The 27,798-nt window shown below is 36.2% G+C and overlaps 3 protein-coding genes and 1 long non-coding RNA gene across 8 annotated transcripts; 1 reads left to right on the top strand and 3 right to left on the bottom strand.

Moving 5' to 3' along the window:
* Positions 1 to 13: 13 nt before the first annotated feature.
* LOC135141741 (aspartyl/asparaginyl beta-hydroxylase) lies at positions 14 to 21,999 on the top strand. Of its 4 annotated transcripts, none has more exons than XM_064073119.1 (14): positions 14 to 234; positions 17,315 to 17,537; positions 17,694 to 17,897; positions 17,949 to 18,622; positions 18,672 to 18,741; positions 18,877 to 18,951; positions 19,203 to 19,325; positions 19,402 to 19,776; positions 19,934 to 20,082; positions 20,477 to 20,711; positions 20,767 to 20,872; positions 20,925 to 21,159; positions 21,228 to 21,712; positions 21,805 to 21,999. In XM_064073119.1, the coding sequence occupies exons 2-14, from the start codon at positions 17,486 to 17,488 to the stop codon at positions 21,950 to 21,952; spliced, it is 2,931 nt and encodes a 976-aa protein (XP_063929189.1). In that variant the 5' UTR covers positions 14 to 234; positions 17,315 to 17,485; the 3' UTR covers positions 21,953 to 21,999. The 4 variants fall into 4 exon arrangements, with proteins under 4 accessions (XP_063929189.1, XP_063929187.1, XP_063929190.1 ...); XM_064073117.1 differs by having other exon boundaries at positions 15 to 234; positions 21,802 to 21,999; XM_064073118.1 differs by lacking the exon at positions 14 to 234 and adding an exon at positions 17,141 to 17,248 and having other exon boundaries at positions 21,802 to 21,999.
* LOC135141684 (uncharacterized) lies at positions 6,301 to 7,196 on the bottom strand. Its single transcript, XR_010282412.1, has 2 exons — positions 6,695 to 7,196; positions 6,301 to 6,632 (listed from the first exon to the last, which is right to left on the bottom strand). It is a non-coding gene; the product is annotated as an uncharacterized LOC135141684 (long non-coding RNA).
* Positions 11,360 to 13,490, bottom strand: LOC135141714 (hairy/enhancer-of-split related with YRPW motif protein). Its single transcript, XM_064073050.1, has 3 exons — positions 13,210 to 13,490; positions 12,673 to 12,890; positions 11,360 to 12,207 (listed from the first exon to the last, which is right to left on the bottom strand). Exons 1-3 carry the CDS (start codon positions 13,365 to 13,367, stop codon positions 11,591 to 11,593), a joined length of 993 nt encoding a protein of 330 aa, XP_063929120.1. The 5' UTR covers positions 13,368 to 13,490; the 3' UTR covers positions 11,360 to 11,590.
* On the bottom strand, positions 22,000 to 27,798 carry LOC135141740 (tripeptidyl-peptidase 2). 2 transcript variants are annotated; one of them, XM_064073116.1, is made up of 14 exons: positions 27,633 to 27,795; positions 27,302 to 27,479; positions 27,127 to 27,255; positions 26,152 to 26,341; positions 25,791 to 26,096; positions 25,493 to 25,736; positions 25,207 to 25,403; positions 23,968 to 25,156; positions 23,679 to 23,913; positions 23,381 to 23,625; positions 23,109 to 23,335; positions 22,778 to 23,051; positions 22,565 to 22,730; positions 22,000 to 22,516 (listed from the first exon to the last, which is right to left on the bottom strand). In XM_064073116.1, the coding sequence occupies exons 2-14, from the start codon at positions 27,464 to 27,466 to the stop codon at positions 22,292 to 22,294; spliced, it is 3,792 nt and encodes a 1,263-aa protein (XP_063929186.1). In that variant the 5' UTR covers positions 27,467 to 27,479; positions 27,633 to 27,795; the 3' UTR covers positions 22,000 to 22,291. The 2 variants fall into 2 exon arrangements, with proteins under 2 accessions (XP_063929186.1, XP_063929185.1); XM_064073115.1 differs by having other exon boundaries at positions 22,778 to 23,335; positions 27,633 to 27,798.

Below are 27,798 nucleotides of genomic sequence, written 5' to 3'. Positions count from 1 at the left end.
TTTGGCAGTGTTTATATTTTGTTTTTGCTAATTTAATAACTGATGTAGGCATAGTGTAAAATAAAGCAGTCTAGTTTTTTTTCGCATTCAAACGTATTTATTCATTTGCTGTATGATTATGTTCGAAATATTTGCAAAGTGTTAATTATTTAGTTGGCAAATTGAAGTTTGTTGATCCTTCTATTAAAATAATTATTTGAGGAGAAAGGCAAAGTAATCTCCGCGAAAATCCAGGTGAGTGACTTTATTGTAAAAATAGTTTTATATTCGTACCCTAACCTCAAATAACTCATCTTCCATAAAATAGATAAATGACAAAGGAGACATGCAATGTCATCACTTCCTTTTTGAAAAAAAAAGTTAAATGGTAGCCAAGTTACTTAATTTTTTTTACAGTGACAAAAATGAAAAGTTCGTATTTTGTAATGTCTGCGTTTTTTTTTTTTGTAGCACCTAGGTATACTTTTCTATATTTATGTTTTCTGGGGTGTTTCCACATATTTAATATATATTTATTATTAATGAATAATGACACAAGTAAAAAAAAGTAATTTTCAGATTCGGAATCATGAAGTATAAAATAATAAAAAAATATTACACGGAGTTTCCCTTGTTTCTGAAGCATTACCAAGTAAAGAGTTATTTATCAATTTTTCGCAAATAATGTGACTAAATGGATATTTTTTAAATTAAAAAAAAATTAAAAAAAAAAAATACATGCATAAATTTGAAGTTATAGCAGTTCATTAGTAACAATATGTTGTCGACATATTGTTGCGTTCATAATATCGCTACCTACACCGATTTCTGCTCATTTACACACTAGACACTAGAGGGAGCGACACTGGCTTCGCATATAAAGCTCGCCTAGTGTTCAAAGCCGTCGATATTTTTGAAATTTTTAATTTCAGATATCGGTTCTGGTCAACTTGAAACTTCAAACATAGTTTCGCCATGCAAGTGCGAACATTGACCTTACCTATGCGAGCTATTTTTGTTTTTTTCTCATGCCAGCCCAAGTTTCAGGATCTTGCGACGACGCAATTCCTAACACGTGTTCAGTTAAACAACTGACACCGTGGTGTGAAGTAAAATTATTAATTTGTGGGGATGGCTGTTATCAATTGCAGGTTTAAAAATAACCGATCATTCCGAACCAATTTATCAAGCGACCGACGTTTTATTGAAGTCGTCGTTAATTTTCTATTAGATTATAGAGAGGCAACCCCAGCACTTAAAGCTTTGATTGATCGCTTTTCAATCTGCAATTCGAAATCCCGAATTTTCTAATTCAGTTTAACTGTTTCGTAATTTAGAGTTATTGTTACCATGCTCGACGCGTGACTTTCAACTTTGATACGCGTGGGTTGGAAAGTTTTACTAATCACACTGATTCTGAAAATCCTCTTAAAAACCGTTCAAAATTTGAGTTTGTTGGAATTTATTCTTTTATTTTGAAATTGCAAAGTAATCGGTTCACGAATTAAATTTTCGGTTTCTATGAACCGAAAAAATATCACTTCGTAGTTTGCAAGTTAAAACGTCCACCCTATGTGTTATTTTAACAAAGAATGGCGGTTTCAGGACACTACGCTTGACCTGATGGAGCATATCCCAGTAGTTAAGTGGACAGTGGTCATTTTACGCAACAGACCTATCACCCCCAAATAAGTAACCCAAACACAAATCTCACATCTGGCCCCTTCACGGCTCGTAAACTTTACAATCATGAATTGTTGTCGCTGCTAAATCAGATTTTCTATTCAAAAGTGACATTTTCATATTTGTTGCGCGATTTCCTTTCTCTAATATAGTCAATACTTCGATTACCCAACTTTATGAATCCATAACTCCTCAAGCCCCAAAGCGAACAAAAACTTCAAAGTGGCGGCGATTCGAATTAGATTTTAATTGCGGGGATTCAACACAGCTAACCCCTTTCTTATTTTACATTTGACACAATTAAAACGTTCAATTTAAAGCGAGGGGTTGATTTTTTTTGTCATTTTATATTATTCGTTGACATGTTCTTGACATTTGTATTTATTATTGTGAGTATTAGGCACAATGTGTTATAATTAAGGCGACCGTTGGTCCGTTTTAAAATTAGGAACAGTTAATATTGCCTTCGCGTCAAAGGTATTGAGGTTGCACAATTTCTGTTAGTATTTGTTTTAATCAAAAAGTGTGCACGAGTGGTATGCAAACCCAATTTCTGTAAAGCAAACAATGGTGGACGTGCGTTTGCGAAAGAGGGCTTGATCGCGTGTCCAATGGTCAACTAGTCCCTTGGGCCTAATGCTAATCGTATGTATTCTTACGATGGACATTGTAGATAGAGGCTTTCAGTCATTGCTGACCAAATGGAAGTATAATACGAAAAACAATACGGGCTAAGTAAATTTATAAGTGACACAAGTGTCCTTTTGTTGTTTGATACAATCCAGTCGCACCTGTTGGACCATTTAAAAGTAAAAAAAAAAGTATTTTATAGTGTCCTTGATTAGTGCAAGAGTTTCCCTCTGAGATATTTGATGAATAATGTGTCTATTGTTGTTCTTTGTAATACCCTTCAGCTACTATACAGAGTTAGGGTACGTGGATTTTTTGTTTACTATACCGGTTTCAATGAATAAGGTCATTGTCTACTTTTCGGATTTGTGTCGTGTAATTTTATCTTATTGTCAAGGTATTTATCGACCTTAGGATTTCTTACCATACGCATCAGCTGAATTAGTATTTTTATTTATATTGGAAGGATCAACTTTTCACTTAGCATTTATAAAAATTGGACTATTATGAAGTGGCGCTTTTATTTTTACGCGTGACGTCATACTGATTTGACATTAATTTTTTCAAGGGTTCCAAAATTCTTACAAAAACTTCTGTCGCTCAGTTTTAATTAAATATGCAGTGTTCAACATTTTTAGTCTCTAGTACCTTACTTTAATAAACTATTGGTTCTTGATAGGTTTTTGTACAACCGAAACTCACTGAAATTCGTAATTAGTCTATGTTGTGGTATCAGATTTAAGCTATAGATGTTTTGCGACCAACGGCCGATACGTAACACCTAAATATGATATTTGGGGCCCTAATTATGTGTTTATCAAAAGTGTGCTTCTTCAAGTTGATTAAAAGAATGATGAAGCTACATTTTAGAGTTAATATTACCATGATCTTTTGTTGTAATATCAGTGATATTTTTCAAAAGCTTCAACAACAACCTAATCCATCACGACTCTTCATCGATTTGTCATCGTGGAGTCTAAAGATAGCACTCCTATAACGTGTATTAATGGAACACCTGTTAGCTGAAGATCTGAAGGTGACTAGGATGATAGTGGAAATCAATGAGGCTTTACAAAATGCTGCTTTTTAAGCGTTTTATCAAAGCCATGAAGATTTTCAAAATTACAAAATCTGGCAACTTTGAGTTATCAAAGTTACAAATAACCATGTTCTGGTTTGTTTATTTGATTGTAATGTATTTTATTGCTTTATGCATTACTATGTACGTGTATTACCATACTTTGGACCTATTTCTTGCAAAATTGAATTTTAGACACAGTTTTGTAAATTTAAAAGTTTGTGTATGCTTGAGATATATAAGAACTAATTATTATCTATATCTGACTCAGTGTAAATTACATGGGAATACTGTCATTGGTGTATTGATATGTGTAAACACAAATATATCATATTATACTAATTTGATATCATTTAAGTTTGATTTTTCCTTCATAAGCTTTTCTAAATTCAACAAACAAGATGAAACATTCCCTTCAAACGTTAAGTCAGTGGAAAATCGGTATCAAGGTTTCTGGAGGTAGAAAATATTCTGTCATTTTTAACCCCAATTTTATTCTATCGGTCAATTATTTTTGGAGAATATGCGGTCACTTACATATCAATAACTATTGACTGAGTGACTGGTTTTAGTAAGCTTGTTGATACCAATAATGTTTCATAGCGTGTAAATGTGTCACGCTTTTACCATTTTCTTAAATATTTTGAATTACATTTGTGAGTAAATTTGTAAATACCATAAAACAGTACAGTGGAAACATATATATTCATTTCCTGTGATTAAAAACAAGTACTTTTCTAAGATCAGTGTATCCTCATAGAACAGGCCTTGGTCATTTAATTACGTTCTTGTTATATCACAGTCTAGCTTGCTACAAATGTTCAACTATGGACTACTAACGCCAAAAATCTGCAGTTTAGTGGATAAACACGTCAAGACAGTTAAAACGCCTTTTGTACACATTTGTTTTCACGGTTTACTCAATCACTTGCCACTGCGTAACTGTATCGAGCGTATTCGCAAAACCATTTTCACCTGCGCAAGTACTAATTAATCCGGCGTCTGTCCGTCGTAATCCTTCAAAACCTAAAATATCACGTTTACCAATAAATTTATCGACTGCGGCAATTTATGTTGTCATTAATACAGGCGTTCAAATCGCATCTGCTCATTGGTCAACACTCCCAATAATTATTGTAAAGAAACGATTTTATGAATCATGCTAATACCTTTTCGGCAAGCCAGAAATAGAGCACACAAAAGCAATGGTAGCAAAAGATTTGAGTTGTGACGTCAGTGGCGCGTGTTCGGCACACGCTGATCTTCTGTCCATTGTTTCCGTTTTCGAGACATGCACGTGACCATAATGGCCGACTTATATTCTAATGCCTTTTTTCCAGGACGGGATTTAAGATATTCGGTTTGAAATGGAGAGCTGGGACGTCTTTTTCGTCTTCAGAAGAATAAAAGATCATTTGTTTCTTGTTTGACATCTTAACTGTTTTACATACACTTGACAGTACTACGTTTTGACGTTTTTTTTAAGTTTTAGGGTTCTAAGTGAAGATGCTAGTGCGTCCCTGTAGTGCAGAGGGGGCGCCCTTTTCTATTGCTGTTCGTTACTTTGGTTACATATTCAAGATATTAGAAATTTGTTATTTTAATTACGTTATATTGACAGCCTCGGCTAAGCTTTATTTGAAAATGGACGTTGATGGTTGCATCCTTTGATGATAGTGTTTGTTGTTTGGGTGCCGTTGTTTGATTTTGAATAACGAATGTAGTGCGAATTCATTATTGTTTTCTTTGTGGTGTTAGTCCAAACGCCAATTAAATTGGAGTTCAAAGAAGGCTACGACCAACAGCTTGTAATTTTATAGTTGACATTTTTTTGACATTGTTCTGTCTTAACTTGGTGGTATTTAACTACTCTGGAAGCCCATTAGCTGAGTCATCTTTTGACGTTGATAAATTTGTCATAATTTCTAACTAACTGTCAATAAAGAAGACAAAAATAGTCAAATATGTTTTGTTTGTATACATAAATTTGATTTTTTCCCTGTAACAGCATAACTAAATAAACATTGAACTGCAAGGTACCAAACTAAGACAACAAAATCATTATAACATCATATGAGTGTCAAAGTCGAAAATATAAACAGTTTAATTAGTATAAAAAAGCCTCTAATTTGTCATGCAGGTGTAGTTTATCGTTTGCTATTATCTTTACTCGTAAAGATTTCTAGTTCACCATGCACGAGTGAAACTTGTTATTGATTTTTAAAATTGTTTACATTTTTCTGACATTTCAAAACTAACTCCAGCAATTTTTGTAGTTTGGAATATAGTGTTGTCGAAAAATTTCTGGTCAAGTTAGATTTAGTTATACAGTTGTCAGTTGTGATAATTAATATTTATAAATATAAAAATATTCTACAACCTTAATGTAGGTACCTTAAAATTATAATACTGCGTTATGTTATTCGAAATCATTTTTCATATGAAAGTTTGAAAATTTTTATTTGGCGGTGTCAGGTTTGGTAATACCGAAAATAGCTTATGTAAGATGTTTAAAAAAATATATAAACTTAATTTAGGTTAACTTTACCTTGAAGACGATCTCATTTACCGAACACAGTTTCCTTCCATTAAAAATGTATGACGTCATCTTAATATCATTAAATATATTGATAAATACGCCCTCAGATAATACGGTATTAATTGTGCTTTTGAGACCAGAGAGGTTAGAATTTTTGTTAATTTGTCTATAAACTTATGAACAGTTTGTTTATTTTTATGTGAAACACTACACTGGGGAAAGCTAATATGAATCAAAATGTATTTGTTCTAGAAATTTTATCTTTCCAAAAATTCAAAAAATAGTTCACTTGGATAATATTTTTGAATACCCAGTTCTTAGTTTTAAATTCCGAATTACTCTTTGTGTTCTTTTTTTTCAACTATAAGAATTCATCAAAAATAAATCAACCTCAGAAAAACATTTTTATTATAAATTATCCTTTAATAGCTAAGTATTTACAAAAGTATTCAATAATCACAGCCTTTTGAAAATATTTACATATTTATAAGAATATATCTAGTAGTAGTTGTATCTCCACCGTAGCTCAATATTTTCATTCAATTCGTTCTGAGCTCTTTCCTTCTGATAGTTTTGACATACACAGGGTGTGGTATCAAAATCCAAAACGGTAACTTCAGTGGAAATACTTCCTCGTTCATGTGTAGAAATCGAAAACGTTGAGTTATAAAACTTTTTTCTATGGCATCGGTTTTGTATCGTAGTGGACCAATATTTCAACATCTAGAAAAAAAAAAAAAAAACTGTAAGCAACCGCGTAATAAACGCAAAATGAAAATATTTACCTTAAGGCAATTGTGTCCAGTCGAAGTTAAGAACTTTCTAACCGACATCGTTGTTCGCTTGCTATAAACCAAATGAATTAAGAATTGGCGCCGCGATCGTATATATACATTATCTCCCCTCCTACTCATGATTCGCACTTGACTCTCACCCTCGTTCACTCACCCTCAAATTATATAACCAGCAATGAAGTTATTATTCCCACACTCAGAATTATTTACAACAGAGGATTGAAAGTTTATGAAGATCAACCCCTAATTTCACACAGTGTTATAGCAGTCCCAATTCCCAACAGTCGCTTTAATATTTTTTAATTCGGACATAATTCTTCGCTAAGTGAGCAGACAAAAAACCCTGAGAATATCCATTTGACGCATTGAATTTTGCATTTACAGAAGCCATTGTGTTTTTACGTCAGAGGGAGTGGAATTAAAAAGGCGTTAATTTGCGATAATATTCATGAATTGCGGAACTTTTCCAAACAAGTGCAAATTGATATGTATATAACAGCCAAAATTTATGTAATAGCCAGCGTGGTGTCACAATTTTTAGTAAAAAAAATCAGAAATTTGTATATTTGGTGTACTGAACAAAGAAAAATTCAAAATTTTCAAAGTTTGTCTATAAGAGACCAGTGTGCAATAATACACAGTGCCACACTAGTGTATGTTATACATATTTGTTTTGCATAGCTACGCATGACACTAAATTTAATTCATGCAATAACGAAGTTTTGTAAAAATTGCAAACTCACCATTTCTTGTTGCAATTTAGTTAACAGTAAACATAAATCCACCCAAAATTGACACAGTATTGTACAACGTAATGATTCGTGATTAATATTGACTCGTTAAATGGCCACATGTTCTCTGAATCACAAAATGATGAAGTTCCGAAACGCGTGTGATTGTCAGCTATACGTTTTATTTGCGAAATCAATCAACACATATAGAAATAATGCAAATGTCAACTTTTTGGTGATCGTTCGTGCGTTAAACGGGAAATAGTTAATTGAACATGTATTGACAAGATAAATTTACATAAATTGAGTGGAAGTAATTCGTTACTATTAATTATAAGAATAAAGAAAATATTATGTGGGAGTTTAGAAAAAATTTGCACGAACATTTTTGTCAATTTAGCGAGTTTAGGATAATTGGTAACTGACAAACACATATGTTATTGTTTTGTGCTATTTAATACGTTTCATTTGTATGTACTTAATGTATTTAAATCCTATTTACTGGTGAGTACTATATTTGAAGTTCGTGTGTAGTAGAAATGTTGTAAATTGTCTAATAAAATTTTACAAAAGGTTAAAGACTTGAAAATATAAACTTCACATACACTTGTCCTTTCTATTGTATCCATTAGACTTCCTCATTTAAATTTAAAACGTTCCTAATGTGTATTTTGTAGTATTTAAAATCTAATCTTCCTGTAGAGTAGAGAGTAAAAGAGAGGTGCTATTTATGACACTGCTGAAAACAGATCTGACGATTATGACCCTTATTATTGGGAAATACACACCTTCAAGGTTAAGTGAATGCAAATACATCACTGCTGAGGCGGGCTGATATTTAAAAGCAGGTGCGAACATTTGATAAGCCATTCTCTAGTAGACTTTATATACGATAAGGATATTATTTTTATTAATTACCAATTTTCTTTTAAGAAAGAAAGAGAAAACACCTGCAACTAATTTTTATAACATAATGAAGGGTAATTTGCGTTCAGACCTCGAAATGTCGTTTAGTTTTTATTGTTTTATATTACTAGGGGGGGGGGGTCCAATTTTTCCTTAACAATATCTCACTTATTAGTGAAGGTAACCCTATGCTGTAAAGTCCAAATTTAATGCCCGTTAATGTAATGTGATCGTGTTGTGTGACAGTAACGTAAAACCAAGTTTAATGACAAGTTGTATAGATGGGATCAATCAACCACATATTTTCTACTTTTTCGTAAGTTCAGTGTCGCCAAGATAGCTGATTTACAAATGTAGATTTAATCATGATTTTTATTTGCGTACCCCAACAAAGTGTTCTCATATTGCATTTAAAAATTTTCAACTTGATGTAAAAATATTGCAAACAGTAACTATAATGTAACTGTATGGGTAATCAATTATATTTATTTGATAACTGATTGTGCTAACTCTGATCGACTGTAAGATACATTCTGCGACAGATACATCTATTTATATACATCATAGTTGTCGTATTTTATGTACTACTTACTTGCTTCAAATAATTAAATAAACAACTAATAAGTAGAGTCAACAACGTCATAAAACGATCTAACTGCGCTAAATAAGAATATGTATTGAATAAACATCTAAATTGTAACAAATAACAATTTTCAGTAAATTATTCTAATCAACTAACTACATTAAATTTGTATCAATCACATCGTAGAAGAAATATTTTCCATTATTAAGCTGTTAAATAATCATTGTAACTATGGGGGCGTTAATATATATGTGTATAACGATGAAATTACTAACATTTCTACAAAGTTTTGAGTAAATTTGACCCAAAATGTCAACCCATATACCCAAGAGTTGGCATAGTCAAAACAACTAAAATTAGAAAATCTAGTTCACGATCTTTCCTTCGTAGATTAATAAAGTGAAACAGTTGCATACTGGGTGTCTGAAAATATGTATAAATCTACTTACATTTATAGATCAACTACTGTATGACTTGAGTTACCGAAATGACATTTGAAAAGGTTGACATTATTGACCTCTAACTTTTGAAAGAAAAATATATTGAATAATTAGGTGCGTATCGGTATCAGAATTTCTTCAAAAATTTTATTTTCAAGCAAATGTAGATAAAAAATATTCAGCAGGTGTATTTTTATTGTGATATACCGATGTTTGATACATGAGTAAACTTATGCGGGCTAATGGGGGGAAAGGTAGCACCTTTTCCCACTGAGACAGAAGTGTATTTAGACAAGAATAGACTGCGGAACTAGTCCGGAATAAGCTCCCATTATCATGCACACGCCCTGACCCTACATTCCACAACATTTAAAGTAATGTAAAAGAAATGGAAAAACGCATTTAATAATAATAATAATAAATGTGATTGTCGGGTATCTAGATTTTCTGTAGCCAACGCGATCGCACGAACACCAACAATTATTATTATTATTATCATTTTCATCGACCACTACATATTTGGATTCTCCTATTAGCGCGCACAAAGCAATCCCCTTTTTGCTTTAATCGCTTCGTCTTTGAAAATGAGGGAGTTTAACTGTTTAACTTCCCTATTGTAAGTGCTTCGTGATGCCGCAAGTGTAGCGCAGTATATGCGCACTGTAGGCTGTGGAGAATGGCGTGTGCAAGCGTAGTCAGCCGGACGCTGTTCGGTGTGCGTATGAGAGTCGGCTTCCCAACTATTTCCCACGTTCCGCCACCCTAACCGAGTCATGTCATTACAACCCCATACCCTGCACGGACGTGAGCGCTACTATTTGCATTTCAGTTTTTATCACACATTTTAATAATAACACCGCCGTCAGACTAATTCGCTAGAGGTACTTCCTCTAGATCCACCCACGGAAATAGGCATCAACAAAGTATATACACATTCAAAAAAAGTGTGCGGTAAAAACAGTAAAATAGCATAAGGAAGAAAAAAAGCAAATATTGTGTCTAATATATCACTTCTTGAATTTAACAGTGATATGCGACGTCGTAGGAGTAGGATCACTGGAACTTGTCCACTAGTCTCCTAGTACCACAACGTAGAGTGACTCTATTGGCTCATTGTCATAAAAAACTTGAGGCCTGCATATTATATGTCCCTGGGTTAACCAATATTGTTTTTAAAAAACATGTCGTTTACGAATTTTCCGGTTTTTGTAAAATGGTTACCGCTTTAGAAGGGTAAAACCGTAAGTGCGAATCTATGTTAAAGCATTATACTTTCGAGAATAATTAGTCTAGAACTGTGCCTGCCCACCAAGTGTGTAAGTGCAAGTGCAGGAATTAGTAATAGATTACCGCGTCGAAATAGTCCGACGCGTTTCCTTTAACCTCCCTTTGTGGAGAACACGTGCATATTGTTACATATTCATATAAATAACCGTTGTACACCGTTTGTATTTTGTGTGAATTTGAAAAGCCTATACATAATACACACATTTTTATAGAGAAAACGAAAATAATTGTAGGGAAGTTCATTGTTATTTGAGATTTGCTTCACGCCTGAAGAGTTCGCAATGTTTCCAAAACAGGTTTATGATCCGCAAATAGGGTTGCATTTTACTCTTTTGAAAGATTGTCTCATTTGCGAGGTCCTGTTCCGAAATTTAAATACATACATTTTGTTCCAGTTTTACTAGTTTATAATGCGTTGCAAAACACACAAAGCGTCTTTACGAGGAAGGGGTTGAACCAACTTTTTTATTTTTTCTGCTATCTGCACATTCATCCGGCCCTTGTCCATATCACGTAGCATGTCATTCACCTCATTGAGCCTTTGACACACTAGAAAAATAGAAATAGACATTTCTTGCAACACGAAAAGTTTGTGCAGGGTGCGCGAGAGAGATAGATATAGTAAGGAGTTGAAAAACGAAATTGTACAAAAAATTTATTGCTAAAAAGAACATCACAACAAATTTCACATCTTAGACATACGACGTGAGATCATAAAATGTACAAAAATAGCCACTCTGGCAAAAGTCTATAAAAATATTTCTATATGGGAATGTTTAGATCGTACAGTAGAAAAATAAATAAAAATTCGTTGAATAGGTACAAAATGACTAAAACCTCCACTCCCGTGCAAAGCAAACTTTGTACTCGAATGGCAAGCAAAGTGAAATCACTTATCACTATAGGCACTGGAGGCGGCACTTAATTTAAGACACACTATTTAGTAGGCAAGTTCAGCACCCCACGGTCGAAACTGCTTCACTCCCTGCGACGTGGGAATGTTGCTCTGATTGTAATTCTGGTGGTGACTCGTCGTCGGAATACTGAAGGTGTTGACGGGATATTGGTGCGGACTATAGGCTAACGCGGACGAGGTAGTTGTGGTGAGCGGCGTCAGAATCGACGTCGTGGGGGCGAGCCGGCTGTCGGTCGAAGGGGCGGGGGCGGACGTCTGCGGGCAAGACGTTGCGACGTCGAAGTGGCCCAACTCGTGATGCATGTTCTGGTGGTGCAAGGGCGGCGGCGGCGGCTGGTGGGGGTTCAGATTGGCGATGGGGCCGTGATTGGGCACCGGGGATGGAGGAAGTGTGTTCAGCGGAGGGTACGGTTGGGTGGAGCCGTAACCCCACGGCGTCGACGTTGCTTGTTTTGTAGCCAATTCACGCTGGGCTGCACAACATTGAAGGTGTGAAGTCAAACGGAGCCGTAACGGATTTTGGACGTCTAGGCCCTCAATCCGCTCCAAATATCGCGCTACTTCGGCCACGCATTCCCGGAAGCCCATGCCGTGGTAGTCCATCGCGTATTTGTGGGGGTCGTAGGCGAAGGCGTCCAGACCTGAAAACCAAGCGTCCTACTTAGCGAAGGGTGCGTTCAAGAGGTTCCAGTAAACAAAAATAAACCTGTTGCAGTTATCTGTCATCAGCGGCTCACTTATTCCCACGGGTCTTTACCAGTGGCGCTCCAGCTGGCCTACCGCATGTTCCCACGCCGCGGTCAACCCTTCATTCACCTGCTAGGTGGTGCGGCTCTACGCTTTACTATTAACTCTAAACCCACACCTATTGAATTATGAATGAGAACTAATACCTTCCCTTTCGTTTTTCATGATTTTTATCGATATTAAAAGGATAAAATCTCGGCTGTGATTCACGGTGATCATATCGCACGCATTTGCATTTTCTCTCTTTTGCAACGATTTTCTCACGAAAACACGTCACTCATTGTTTGGAATTAGTGCAACGTGCCATGAAATATTGTTACGTTGCCAAGAAATTGTGCCATTTTAAATAAATAACTTACCTTTAGCGTGGATCATTTTCAGATGGTCCACCGTCATTTGAAGGATTTCCGCTTTCTCCAGTTTCGCCGACCCTTGTTTTTCGAAAGCGCTAGGGACAAGACGTTTTAGTTCAGACAGAGACATATTTATGCGATCTCGTCTTTTCTTCTCTATCACACCCCTTCGCTTCTTCCGCGATAACATTTGGCAACTGTCCGCATCACCAGGAGATGTGCATCTGAAAAACGTAACAATTATTCTCACTTAGCTACATCAAGGACTGTAACTGGAGTCCCACAGCGATCAAACTTGGACCCTCCGTTGTTCCCGCATTATTAGTATTATTTTAAATTTTATATACCGGAAATAAACCATACCCGTACGTCTTAATTAAGATCTAATTTTACACATCTTTTCGAATTATGTTAATAACATTTTTATTATTATTGGTGGCTAAATGTTATACCGTGACAACCCTTTTTTTGGGTATTGAAACGTAAAACGAAATTCTCCACGGCAAAAATTTCTAGTTACTGGCATTAACTACCCTCACTTACTGTTCTTTGGAAGATTCCTCCGAGAAGACATCATCACAGTCATCACTCTCCGACAGGGGCCTCTTGACCGCCCTGGCCATGGGCGCCCACGAAGTATTGGGGTTGTTGGGCGAGTAGCCCCAGTGCAGCGGCGTGTTTTGAGGTAACGTGTGATCCATAATTGCTCCTCAGCACTATCACCACCTTATCCGAAGTAGACACTTGTAGCTAAGACAGTTGCGGAAGCGGACGCGTGTCGGACGTCTGTCAAACCATATTCGCGCGTGTACAACCCGCCGTCAAATGTGTCTTGCCCTGTTGATCTGACGGCTGCCCTAGCGACGTTCGGCCACGTTTTCGCCCCACTCCTATCCCCACCAGAGGCACCAGCCACACGCGACTGCTACCCTCTTCATCGGAAGTACGAGGCACCCCCATGTTGTGTCCTTGTTTAAGGATCCATTCTGGTTCGAAAGATTGGATGGGTATTGCAAATGACGAGTGTAGTAGCGATTGATGGCAGGGAGGTTCGATTAAGAATTGAGATTGCTGGGACGTTGATTATGAATCGATGTGATTGGGATGGTTTTCATTAATATTACGGTTCCGGGTGCTGACAAATAGGGTGTTTGAATGATGTGTTTTTATAAACGAGAATTTACTGTCGTTTTTGAATGAAAAAACTGTATGCAACAAGCTTGCCAAAAACTGACGATGTTTTGATAAAACTAAAATTGTTAGTTCCTAGGACTCGTTGGTCACATATTTTTTTGTTACTCATTTTATTAACTCGTAGGAAACATCACTAATAATAATAATACCAACACGTGAAATTTGACAGCCACATAATTTTCAGATATACCCCGAAAGGTACCCGAAAGTGTGAGAGTCTGTAATAAGTAATTCTATTTTTTGAACGAACTATACAAAATGGCGACTTCTTACAGAATACAACTTTGGAACCATCGACAGTATACGTTGTTAATAGATTATGTAACAGAATGCGTTTTGATGACACATAATAATTTAATGCTATTTTGTTTTTGAAGTATATAACTTTAAATAATAATAAAATTGACGTTTTTAAGAATCTGTTCATATAGAGTTTAGAATTGTATTAATACTGATCACTTATTAAATAAATCTCGATATTTTTAACTTTATGCATATGCATCTAATAAATGACATTAACATTGACATAATACTAATCATGAATTTTTGTGTGCATCCACTGTGGAAAGTTGATTATGTCATATCAAAATGATACTAAATAAATCTTTATTGAACACCATCCCAAAGGGACATGAGTCATTTTGATGACCGTCTAATTTCGTGCTTTTTGTTTTGAGTTGGCGTTTTTATTAGACAAAACTGACGAACTTTCGTATATACAAGGAACTGGACTAAACAGATTAAAATTTCCTTTCCATAAAGCTTATAAAATTTGTGACCTAAAATACTCATTTTGTTTACGTTGAAAATTAAATTGCTTTTTCGTCTGTTTGTCCGTCCGTCTGTCTGCCGTTCCGGATTTTTATTAGACAGATAATCTCCGAAAGTACTGGGCCGATTGTAGTCAAATTTTGTACTTATATTAGCAATATCATGTACATGGTAAAACGCTGACCAAAATTTGTCTAATCATCCCCTCCAATGATGTGATGACGTCACTTCAGAATTGTACATAGTAAATGGGTTTTAAATTGTATAAAATAACATAGTCCTACACATGCAGTTTATGACTCCGTGCCGAATTTTTACCCAAAGCGTCCAAATTTTTGGAAAAAAATCAAAACAACATTTTGCAATTTAAAAGTTAGCACGTTTTATTTTTCGAAAGAGCTGGATTTGGCAAGCGAGGGAAGTTCTGTCGAAGTAATCTATTTTTTCACCCCTGTACACAAAAGCGGCTCGCTAAAGACGTTTTCAAAAGAAACATCACTTTCTTTTATTAGAGCTGTAAACGCATTTTTTAGACAGGTCAATAAAATTTTATTAGGGTTGTACCGTTTAAGTAAAAAATATAAGTAAGAACATGGGGTGTAAAACTGTATTCTCGGATGGCACCACGCCACCTAAAATGTGTAAACAACATAATGTAACTAATTTTAGTATTTCGAAAAAACGGTGATAACACTATGCAACACTAAAAAATTCACAGAAAGTTCAGATAGTGTTTGAGGTTGGGTATACTCCATATACTAAAGAAAAAAATGTTTTATACTCATATCACATCACAAAACATAGATAACGGGTGGTTTGTTTTTCTTACTTTTTGGGACACTTGATTGCATTTAATCGTAAAAATATCGCTTTTATGTATCCACTCATGCTTGCAGACTTCTGTTGGTGTCTTCAGAGGGATACTGCGAGAACTGGCTACAATAGGAATGCCAATCGTTCGAAAAAAAAGACCTTTTTCAATGAAAAATGAAGTATTGTTTTATTAATTTTGTATGATTTCAAAAAATTGAATAAACACTTTTCATTGTGATACCTGATGTGATAGGTTGGGTACCTATACTCCATATAATAAAGAAAAAAATGTTTTATACTCATATCACATTACAAAACATAGATAACGGGTGTTTTGTTTTTCTTACTTTTTGGGACACTTGATTGCATTTAATCGTAAAAATATCGCTTTTATGTATCCACCCATGCTTGCAGACTTCTGTTGGTGTCTTCAGAGGGATACTGCGAGATCTGGCTACAATAAGAATGCCAATCGTTCGAAAAAAAAGACCTTTTTCAATGAAAAATGAAGTTTTGTTTTATTAATTTTGTATGATTTCAAAAAATTCAATAAACACTTTTCACTTTGAAACCTGATGTGATACGATTCTTTCAAGCATAATCCTCAATTGAGTTTGAGGTAAGAAATTTTAACTACATACTGTGCATTCTGTGAATTTAATTTTTTTTTAATTTGTTGCATAGTGTAATCTCTCTGGAATAATATTGTGTGTGTATCCTCTGACAGGTTTCAGATTAAATTTAGTCCTACCGCTGCAGCGGAAAAAGGAAACCGTCCCACCGTTTCTCTGTTACCTGAAAGGGTGACTTTCGTTTATTCTCTCTTTCATTTAGAGACCACCTTGCAGATGCTGCACAATTACCAAAAATAAGTACCGTATGTTATTTGATACCAACATACTCTTAAAAAATGAAATATAAAGCACTAACGGTAACCTCAGTATAGGCACGGTTTACAAGAGATCCTGTTAGGTGATCATTGTTCGAAAGTAACAGTACCAAAACACCCTCTGAATATTGCAGACGCTTCCGCGATCACAAAAAAATTGTAAAATTGGCGCAAAATTCAAAATCGACCCGAATGGTCATTCGGATAAGGCGAATCATGTTGACTCTGTGATATAAATGTGATTAACAATAAGGTGGGGTGGCCCTGTAAAGAGGGTAGAGTAGCACTAGTCTATCGTGGGAAATGCTGTTTTCTGGTCGTCACACCGCCGCCACGCGACTGGCAAAAGTATATTGTGCATCGCGTTACCAAGGGAAACTATACACAATGCAATTGCCAAAGAAAACAACATTACCATAATTAATTTTCTCCTACAAGTGCAGTTTATAAACGGGCCAAATTTTTCATTTACAAAAACACAAAAATTGGCGAGAATTTACGGTTCCAGTTGAGTTGATTATTATCAAATCACTAGGACAAGCAGTCAATGCAAGTGTGTCAGTAACAGTTTGCAAAATGACAAAAGTGTCATGTCATCTAACTTTAATTACAGCATTTAAAAAATTGAAGTCAGTTTCATTTCAAAGTTACCCCTTTTCTGTCTGGTGTGTGAAACGGCTACATATAAAATGAAAAAAACTTTTGCCGCTTCTTCAGAGATTGTAATCCAATTATAAAATTGACAGTGTACGGCGCCACTTGTAGTAGGCGTCACTTTCAAGGTAAGCGGAAAACTGAAAAACAGGGAATCTCCAGAGGTGTCTATCGTTTGTTGATAATTGTAATTGTTTAACGTGTAGTGATGTAGTGGGAGATTATATTTGACGTTGTTCCACATGGTGGTTAACCTTAAATGTATTTTGAGGACCTACGCGGTCCACGGTGCGCAATAATGTGTTAAGCTAAATTAACTTATTTTAGGTGTAATCGGAACTTGTCGTGGACTCCCGACGTCGTTTTTGGATCTAAATAAAACTCGTATACGTTTCTCTTGCTTATCGCATGGTGAAAATACCCCTCTAAATCGTACGTTTCAAGCAAAAGTTTTTATGGTGGTGTTGTATTTATTTTAAGTAATAAACCCGACCGAAAATGTCGGGAGACGTTCAGCCAAGGAAACGTAAAGATAAAAAAAGAAAAAAAGGTAAGACAGATTGAATGTGTATTTTTAGATTCTCTATTCTAAATACGCTAAATTTCTATTTTTAATTATAAAGAATGCACATGTACTAACTAATTAGTTTGCATGCTTTTTAACACTTGTAATTTGAGCATTACGTGTAATCAGTGTTGTTTGTAGATGACACTGCGGAACAGATCCCTACTCAACCACAAACACCTTCTTCTTCTTCCAGTAATCAAAACGAAGACATAACTATCCATGTTCACAAAGAAGATGGAACAGGTGGTGGAATATGTGCTAAAATCATATTCTTTATATTATTCACTGCTTTGGCAGTTCTCATTGGTTTAATTATAACAGAACATCGAGGTTTAACAGACTGTAAGTAGAACTGGTGACTTTTGACAGACAATAACGCCACTCGTTTTGCAGTAGATACAGCAGATCAAGAATCTCGTTTTTCACATTTATTTGAAGGCTGGATAGATAATAGTGTAGGACATGATGAACACGATGAAGGTGATCACGTGGTGAGTTCTTTAGAGGACGAAGATCATGGAGAAGATGAAGAAGGCGATTCACACGAAGCCTACGAAGAGGAGGAGGAGGAAGAAGATCACGATGAGCACGAAGAAGAGGCTTCAGAAGAAGTAGCACAGACGGAGGAGGAAGAAGACGAGGAAGAGGAAGAAGAAGCAGAAGCGTCTGAAGAAGTAGCACAGACGGAGGAGGACGAAGATGAGGAAGAAGCAGAAGCGTCTGAAGAAGTTCCTGCTACCGAGGAGGAAGAAGAAGAAGAAGAGGAGGACGAAAGCGAACTAAAAGACGCCGACGAGGATGAAGAGGTATCAGAAGAAAATGTAGAGGAAGATGAAGAAGACAAAGAAGAGGAAGAGGAAGAAGACGCAGTTTCTAAAGACGTTGAGCAAAGTGTAGAGGAGCAAGATGAAGATGAAGCAGATGAACCAGATGAAGAAGACGAAGGTGACGAGGAGGCCGTTGCTTCCAAGGAAGCTGCGTCTGAGGAAGAAGATGCACCAGAACAGTCAGAAGAAAAAGGTAGTGAGGAGCTTAAAGAGGACGAACAAGCAAGCCAAGAGCAAGAGGTAATAAAAACAAATTGTGTTAAATGTTGTTATAACAGGCGAATTTTAGGAAGATGAAGTTGACGTAAAAGAGGAAGGAGGCGAAGATGCCGAAGACGAAAACCAACAGAACACTAACAGTAAGTATTCATTCACTAGTACAACAATCAAATATTGGTTCCTCAATAAAAAATGTCTAATTTGTTGGTTCTTTTCCACAAATGTAAATCAGGAAATGCAAATAATGTATTTATGCAAACTACTGTATGTTACAGTGGTTGTAAAGATTGGCGTCGGCGTGGCTCTTTTGGTAGTAGCACACGTCGTTCTCGTTAGAAAGTGGAAGTCTGGTCAGTAAATGCATGCTCTAAGTGTTACCTTCCTGTTCAAAATTTTTGTATGTTGTATATGCCTTTTGCTTTTTTTCATCTTTGCACTAACCGTATTGCATTTCCTGGTATTAATTTTGTTAATTGTATGCCGTCGTACACTTGTCAACAGTTGCTTCTAATAAGATACACGTTGCGAATAATTCACTGCAACAGCAAGCAAACGCTTAAATTTATGCGCCATATTTTAACGTTCTGAAATTTTTATGAAGCTACTCCGCCTTCTGAAACTCCCGCACAAGACGAAGCGGCTCCTGATCTTTCTAGAAGAAATACAATTGTAGTCCCACCGACTTATCAAGAAGTGCAACGCGATATCGAAGAAGCAGAAGAAGGTATTTTTAGCAAAACTTTATGTTTCTTATTTGTACCAAAAGGAAAGTCAAAATAATAACGTTACATTTAAATCAGAATATTCTGACGAGGATGGAGAAGTAGAAAGCGACGAAGACAGGCGCGAAGTGAAACCGACTAAACTAAAATACGGAGAACTGAGAACAACTTACGCCAGATCTTTAACACCGGAAAGTGAACCGGAATACCAGACTAAACCAGCAGAAGCAGATGATGAAGAATATGAAGAAGAAGAGGAAGAGGAAGTTGAGGACGAAGAAGAAGAAGAGGAAGAGGAGGAAGACGAAGAGTCAGAAACTGGCGAATATGAAAAGGAAGATGACGATGATGACTTATTAAAAAGACTTGAAGCAAGATACGGGAAACTGCAAAGGGGCAGTCGAGAAGCTCAAAACGAAAAAGATTTAGAGGAACAGTTTTCGTCATGGAAACGTAATAGTCTCATTTATAATAATTTTTACACTTTGATTTGAAGTTTGAATTCAGAAAGAACCAACAAGTTTGCCTTAAATACGTTTTTTTCGTTGATTTTTTATTTTTGTTCGTTGTTTAACGGTTTTGTTTTATGTTTATGTTGGTGATCTTATAGGTATCAATGTCGGTGGCGATAACGAACCAGAAGAATCTGAGTCTGATAAGCAATCTGACGCCGAAACAGACGAATATGAAAATATAACAAACAAAGATGATTACAAAATAAAAGAAAAACTAGATGAGGCTCATAAAAACATTCAAAATGTAAGTTTTTAAATTCCGGAAGAACTATATATTGTTTATATTTTCTCTAGGAGTGATTTATGGGAAATTCCATTTATATTTTTCCTAGCTATTATTATGTTTTTGACTGTTTTAATTTTTGTAGATTTGTGTGTAATTAAAATTTAAGCAGCCAATCGCCTATTTGGAGTGTTGAATAAAAATTAAAGTGTTGTTTGTTTTTAATGAGAATTAAAAGTATTTTGGTACAATGCATCAACTTATCAACAATTTTTGTGTAATTCCGCACTAATTTCGACCACTTCACTAAAATTGTTGATAAATTATATATGACTGCGTTGATGTTGTTACATTTACAATTTAATATTTATTAACTTTACTAACGGTTTGCTTTTGTCTTTTTTCCTAATACTAGAATACGGCTTACGCAATTAAGCTTTTTGATGCCCTTCTCCAAAACTATTCCTCTTCACCCAGAAGTCTGTATGGAAAAGCTCAAGCTCTAGACATATTGGCCGACAAAAAAAGAAGTAACGACATACTACAAAAGGCCATCGCCATCTATTTGCGAATTTTAACACTTGAAAAAGTCCCAGATGCATTGTTTGAAACTGTAGCTGATCGATGCATCAATCGTATGAGATTCATGGGTATGTATACCGAGTATCACAGTTCCCACAAATTTAGATTCATCGTACGTTCCAGGAAATTACAGAAGTGCCATTGATGTCCATCATAAGTTAATTGAGCGTTTTCCAGAAGAAACAAAATACAAAAATCAATTAGTTGTTAGTTATTTAATAATCAACAGGTACGTTTTCTTCTCTTTAATATATTGATCGTTAAAGTGGACTTTGTCATAGGGTGAATAAAGCCAGGATACTTTTGGAAGAAACTTTATCAAAGCATCCTAATGATGGTTTCGCGCTCGTTCATTACGGTTTTATTCTCAAAACCATTGATAATAAACTCAATGAGTCCGTGTCATACTTACAAAAAGGGATCTCCACAAAGGCACCTGGAGTGATCGACGGCCGTTTTTACTTCCATTTAGGAGATGCATTAGCTCGTCTTGGAAAAACTAAAGAAGCGATGGAGGTACATATTACTTTACACTCTTTCCCAATCTCTTTATTCCACTGAGTGCCACATGAAGAAATTTCCAGGTTTACGAAGACGGAGTTAAACATAACCTCTTCTTATCAAAGTATCAGCGTTCACTGTACAACGTAGCCCACCTTAAAGGACAACCGTGGTGGAAAAAAGAGGAAACTCCGTATGCCGAATTATACACCGCGTTGGAAAACAATTGGCAGAAAATCCGCGAAGAAGGTATTTCCGTTTTAAATAAAAACGGTCTCTTTCAAAGCGAATCAGAAAATCTAAAAGATACAGGCGATTGGAAACAATTCGAGTTGTTCGCTAGAGGACAGAAAAATGTAAATAATTGTAAAAAATGCCCCATTACGTGTAGAATTATCGAAAGTGTACCAGATGCTAGAGGTTGTAGACGGGGTCAGACCAAATTTAGTGTGATGCATCCAGGAACACACGTGTGGCCTCATTGTGGACCAACTAATTGTAGGTTGCGGGTACATTTGGGACTTAAAGTGCCTCCGCAAACGTACATTCGGGTTGCCGACGAAGTGAGGTAATTGGAGGCGGAGTTTCCAATAGCACGTGACTTATCAGCGCCTGCTATTGGTCGTCGAAGCACTGGTTAATGTAACACTGTTTCAGAAGCTGGAAAAACGGTGAAGTCTTCATTTTCGATGACAGTTTCGAGCACGAAGTATGGCATAACGGAACATCGTTCAGACTAGTACTTATTGTAGATGTGTGGCACCCGGAATTAAAGTCAGTAGACAAGAGAAGTCTCTCTCCAATCTGACGTATTTTAAAGTTTTGTAAAAAAATAAATAAGGTTACAAAAACAAATTGTTTACTTTTAATTTTAATCGACTTCACTCCAACAGCACAGGTAACAGTAGATAGTAACATAAATATCACTCTGATTTTAAAAAAGGGGAATAAGCATGCACTTCTGTATCATATGTCGTGTTCATTCATCTCAGAACTAAATGTACCTATATATACAAGACAAAGGCGATCGAATTTTTTCATTATGTTAACAAAACAAATAACAACTACCCGTAACACAAAATAATAATTATGCTAAATGCAATTAATTACGTGAAAATACTTAACATTGCTTAATTATGATTATTGTTTAAAAAGGTCTATATGCTGAGGGAAATTTTGAGGGTAAATTTCTCAGAATGTGAGACGCCAAATATTCCCAGTCGTTCAATTTGCAAAGTTCTATTATCTTTTCTTCTAAATCCTTGCTAGGTCTTTCATCTTGAAGTCTGACTGCGTACTTCAACAATCTACCTAATTGTTGATGCACTCGCGCATGCCACAGCAAGAAGTATATGACGTAAGTCGTCACCACCTAAATCAAAGTTAATAGTACTATTAGCACTTGCGAATTAAATTATACCTTTGAATCACTTGGGTCAACAAATCGTACTAAACTTTTCCAAATCTTGGAAACGGACTCTAATATATCACTTTTTTCGTTATCTTCAGCGAAATATTGTCTACACAAAGCGATTCCTTTTCGACACAAGCATTCTAAATAAACGTTCTTCTTTTGATCCATGGATCTAAAACAACGGTTGAGCTAAAAAAAGACTACATTTTCAGAACTAACGTTTTGATTTTGGATGCTTCAGGTCGTAAATCCGTCTTCATAGCGGTGAATGCGAGAATACTATCTTCGCTAATATTGTCTAAAGCTTTTTCGCATATTGTGATTATTTTACTCTGCGCATCTTTATTAATTTGGTAATTTTTGGATGTCAGCGTCGGGAAAGCTCTCTTAACGTCCAAAGGGTCCAATACTTGCAAGAACGCGGTGTGGAAAGGTAGATGATCGGGGTAGTCGCTAACAAATTCTTCGTACATCTTCTCCGCAGTAGTAGCGTCTGAAATTGTCGAAAACACATATACATAGGTATACAAATATGAAAGTCGTAAAATACCCATTTTGCTCAAAAACTGAGTCTTGATATCTCTTACTGCTTCTTTACATTCGTCTAATTTAGACTTGTCTGAATTACTACTCGCTCCATTTGAAGACTTCTTCGACGAGCTATCAAACAAGATATATTTGAAGGGGTGGGAATCCACTTTCTTGCCCAAGTCATCTTTACAATATGTAATATATCCGGTCAATAGATGAGCAGGATTATTTGATTTAGCTACAAATCTACACAAAATGTGAATTTAAACTATAACGATAGCAAAAACATACTTATCGGTAGGTAACGGAGCGATATAAAAAGGCATTACTGTGGAGTGTAATCCATGAGATACGTTAGACTTTTTACCAGCTATTGCTGCCTGAGAATAACTACTATAAACGTCCAAAGTAATTGTGGTACTTAGTTTTTGTTGTAAAAGAAGAGGTACTTCAGTTAGTTTGTCGAGGTGCTCTTTTTTCTCGTGTCTAACATGCAGCCTGACCACGTAATCTCCTTTTTCCAGTTTTATGGAATACTGAAAAATCAACGAACATTTTTTTGTTTCATTCTTGTTGACAGATTGCTCACCTTTGAAGGATACGCATCGCCACAACCTAGAAGTTGTTTGTTTGAATCGAACAACAACCATAGCTGCGATTCAAATTCTGACTCGTACAAAACATCACTCAAGAGCGCTATGTTTGGAGACACCTCAGTCGCTTTAGTTATTGAAAAGTTATAAACTAAAAGCAGTTCGTAGATTTGACGATTCGGAGGTATGACATCTCTTGTGGTGAGAGGCGACACTTTCCCTTCACTAGGTCTACAAATATTTAATTAACATTCATTAAAAAATTTCAAACAGTTTCGATTTTACTTCAAAATTTGGACGGAATTTTTCAAAGTTACCGATGGTAGGATTTCTTCTCCTTGCAGCGACGTAACTTCGACTGAATGTATACCATCTGCTGCGTGCATGGTGATCCCTTGTTGGTTCGCCTTAACTCCATAGAACGATATGGAATAGTCTAAGTTCATCTCACCTAAATTCGCCCAATATTTGGCAATGACAATCTCTAAGACTGTGTTACTTCGGACTTGAAAACTAATTATCGAGTCGGCATTTGCATTAACGGTAACCGCTTTGTTGGATTCTAAGGTTTTGCAGCTTTGCTTCGGCAACAAGTGCATGGAATGGACCACAAACCGTCCCACACCTTTTGGGTCTGTAGAAGACATGCGCAGAACAGCCCAAGTAGCAAAATGTGGTACTACGTAAAAGTGTCTTTTGATTGTGTTCGGTTTAAAAAGTATAGAGTTATATGAAACTGTATGTTTTGGAGAAGTCAGTTCCATCGGTTGTACTACAGTAATCGGTATCTTAAAAACAGGTCCTTTGGTAATGCAAGTTACGTCAAATGCTTGAATAAACGTACTGTGAACGCCAACAGGTAACTCCGTCGGATCTACTTTGATAGCGAACACTCGGCTTGCATTTGATACGTCCAAGTGCGTTGGACAACTAACATACGAAGCATTACAAACTAGAGCTAGTTTCATGTTGAACTTTATCTTAATTTCAGCGTCTACGTTATCAGCGTCTAGAAAATTCGGCTCCACCGAGATGTTATAAGAAGAACACGTGTTAGTCGGTTTTGATCTCAAGTAAATCCCTTTAGAATTCGACGAGCCGCAACTAATATGAAAACGAATGTTACTTTCTTGTACATTGTGGTTATCTACTAAGAAATCGAAGCATTTATCTACTTGAAGTAACCCACTTCCTTGAGCAAATACTTCAACGCCTGGCAATAAACAAGCTGTATTTTCTATTGCCCGTTTAACACTATATGGCGAATACGGTAAATTTTGCTGGATAAGCCCTGACAATACTACACTGACAGCACCGGCGACGTGCGGTGATGCCATTGAAGTACCGTTCATCAGTTGAGAGAAGCGGAGGGTGCAATTAGGAACTGAAGTCACAGCGCCACCTGGTGCGCAAATAGTCACACCGGTGCCGCCATCTATGCATGGACCTCTGGACGACCAGGTAAACGGCATACCTGAAACAATTGAAACGTTAAAGGAGCATTAACATCATTTACGAACGTACCTGGTAATTTCTGACGCATGGAATAAGCTGCTACCATCATTTCAGGCGAAACGTAAGCTCCTACACCGATTATAGTTTCTTGGCTGATATCAGGCGGAGTACCGATGGTACTCAACGCGGGCCCATGGTTTCCGGCGGACGCGACCCACACAACGCCATACTTATTAACTACTTCATTCATCAAGTCTCCTATGCGCCTGAAAACATTTTAAATACAAAGTTGTTTTCAATACATTTTTAGAACAAAGAGAGAGTGCATTTGTTAGTAACGCAGCGACAAGCTTACCCGCAATCTGAAAAGTGAGCATGTTCTCCATAACTCATGTTAATAACATGGATCTTTTGTTGTTTTGATAGTTCCATTAATTTGATAATAGCTCGAACTAAAGCGGTACCAGTTTCCATAGAACCCAATCTACCATCACCTATGGTAAATGAGGCAATTTGAGCACCAGGAGCAACCCCACACTGTTCTGGATTGTTGGGAAAATAAGCAGAAGCAATGGATGCAACATGAGTACCGTGACTCGCTAAAATATTACATAAAGATATTTTTGCCAACTATGGTTAATTAAAAAACTTACAACATAAACCAACCAACTCTAGAATATTTCCATTATCATGCACATTCATGCTAAAGTTTAAATTGTCCGCTGGTGTCAGCGGTGCATAATTCTGAGTCAAGCTATATTCCCCTAGAACGGGACACTTTTCTAAATCTCCCTGTTCGGTCGTGTCTACGCAACAATTCCACTTTTCGCCATCGTGAAAAAGAACACAGTCGTAAATGGGTCCAGCGTCATGAAATTTTTTTTCACTGTTTGTTAAAATTTCTAACTTAGCTTCAAGATCCTCTTTCATTAGTTTCTCAGTGTCTGATAAATTTGAACCTAAAATGATAATGGTGTATCAGTTTTGAAAAAGTGGAAGGTAAATGGAACAAACTTGTATGCTTGGAATCAAACTCAATTAGTTTTCTGCTGGCTTCAGCCACGGCCTTTCGGTGGCTCTCGTCCCACTTTTTTTCTTTGTATTCGGACGCCATACGTTCCTCTAGTCTCTCGGGATACAAATCATAGGCGTGTTTTACGCCAATTCGGTAGTTATTGGTAGGATTTTTCCATGTTGTTGGGATCTATTTAAAAATTACAATACGCATTCATGACTGTTTTAAATGTCACTCAGGAAATATATCGTCTAGATATTTAGAAGCTTTTTAGTAAACAGTGCCGCCGAAATGGCAGAGATAACTGCCCACGGATGTCGCCTCTATCGTTTTATTGGCAACTTTTAATCTTTCATAATGCACGTAAATTCTTTTACGTTAGTATTTTCGATTTGTCAAACTTGTATTTTTGACATACGTTATTTTTGTGTACTGATAGTTACTGAACGAATTGTTGTACTGTGAACTTTGCTCTCTGCGCTTCACATGTACAACAGGTTATGAACTTGTAGGTAAGCAAAGCAGTGTTTACCGCTTGCCGGGCGGGTGCCCTTACCACTAGACTACGGAGAAGCTTATCTTTCTCCGCTTACCAGCGTGTTATTGTGCGGCCACAAACTTATGCTCCACCCACTTTCATAAAAGCTTGTAACTTCATTCAGATAACCTACTCAGTACAAACGTCGCACCCAAACGACAGCATAAAAATAATCTGTCTTTAGTAATATAGCAGCGGACGTTCACTTAAATCATATTCTGCGTTTTCAGCGTTATAAATTTTTAATAAGCTGATATTTTTGACAAAAATACACAACACGATATAACCAGGTATATTAAAAAGTGAAGGCGCAGCGTAAACTTGGTTGCTTAATTATGTACGCTAGCCTTGATTGCACGTCTATATCTTGAACCATAAGCGAGATATTGCCTACTCAATGAAAACATTTAGTGCAATACATAAAACATATGATTACCTTGAGCTTCCTGCCAGTGATCCCCGTGATGCATGAATCATTAGGCTGCACAATTGTACTTGTATTAACATCCCCGCAGCCACTACAATCAAATCTATGAATAACTTTAACTTTTCCATCAGAGGTTTTCTAGAAAATAAAGTTAGATCAGAGTTTCAAATTCAATTAAGCTTACTTGTAAACCAGGGGCGCCGGGATCAACACCTGAATCAAAAATTGCTATAATTGTTCCTCGTCCATCATAATCAGGATATTTGTTTAGGAACGAGACAACTGCTGTTTCCTTTTTCGGCAATAGACCCCACACAGGAAATTCAAGTTCAATTGGTAAATCTGACATAATTCGGCAAAACCTACAGATTAATAAAATAATGCCTTATCACTCTTATTATAAATAGAATCTAAATTAAATACATTAATCTGTGCAAATATAACCTTACTAATTTGCAAAATCATCATTTTTTATAACTGCGTAAAAAGCAATACTATGTTAAAAAAAATCTTACCTATGTCTTCACTTTACTTAATTCCAATTCCTTTATTATTTTTGGGAAAGAATAACACTTTGTCCTGAATTTCTTACCACCACGTACGTCACTGTTTTGTTGCTAATTTTGCCGCAATGAATTGGCTAAATGAAGTTAGGAACAGGTTGGTGACCTCTATTGGCAA

This window comes from Zophobas morio, unplaced genomic scaffold, assembly GCF_036711695.1.
Source record: "Zophobas morio isolate AGI-343-1 ecotype UQ-CSIRO unplaced genomic scaffold, CSIRO_AGI_Zmor_V1 ptg000044l, whole genome shotgun sequence".
Taxonomy (NCBI): Eukaryota; Metazoa; Arthropoda; class Insecta; order Coleoptera; family Tenebrionidae; genus Zophobas; species Zophobas morio.
The sequence above is the reverse complement of the archived record's forward strand: the minus strand, read 5'-3'. Positions and strand labels throughout refer to the sequence as shown.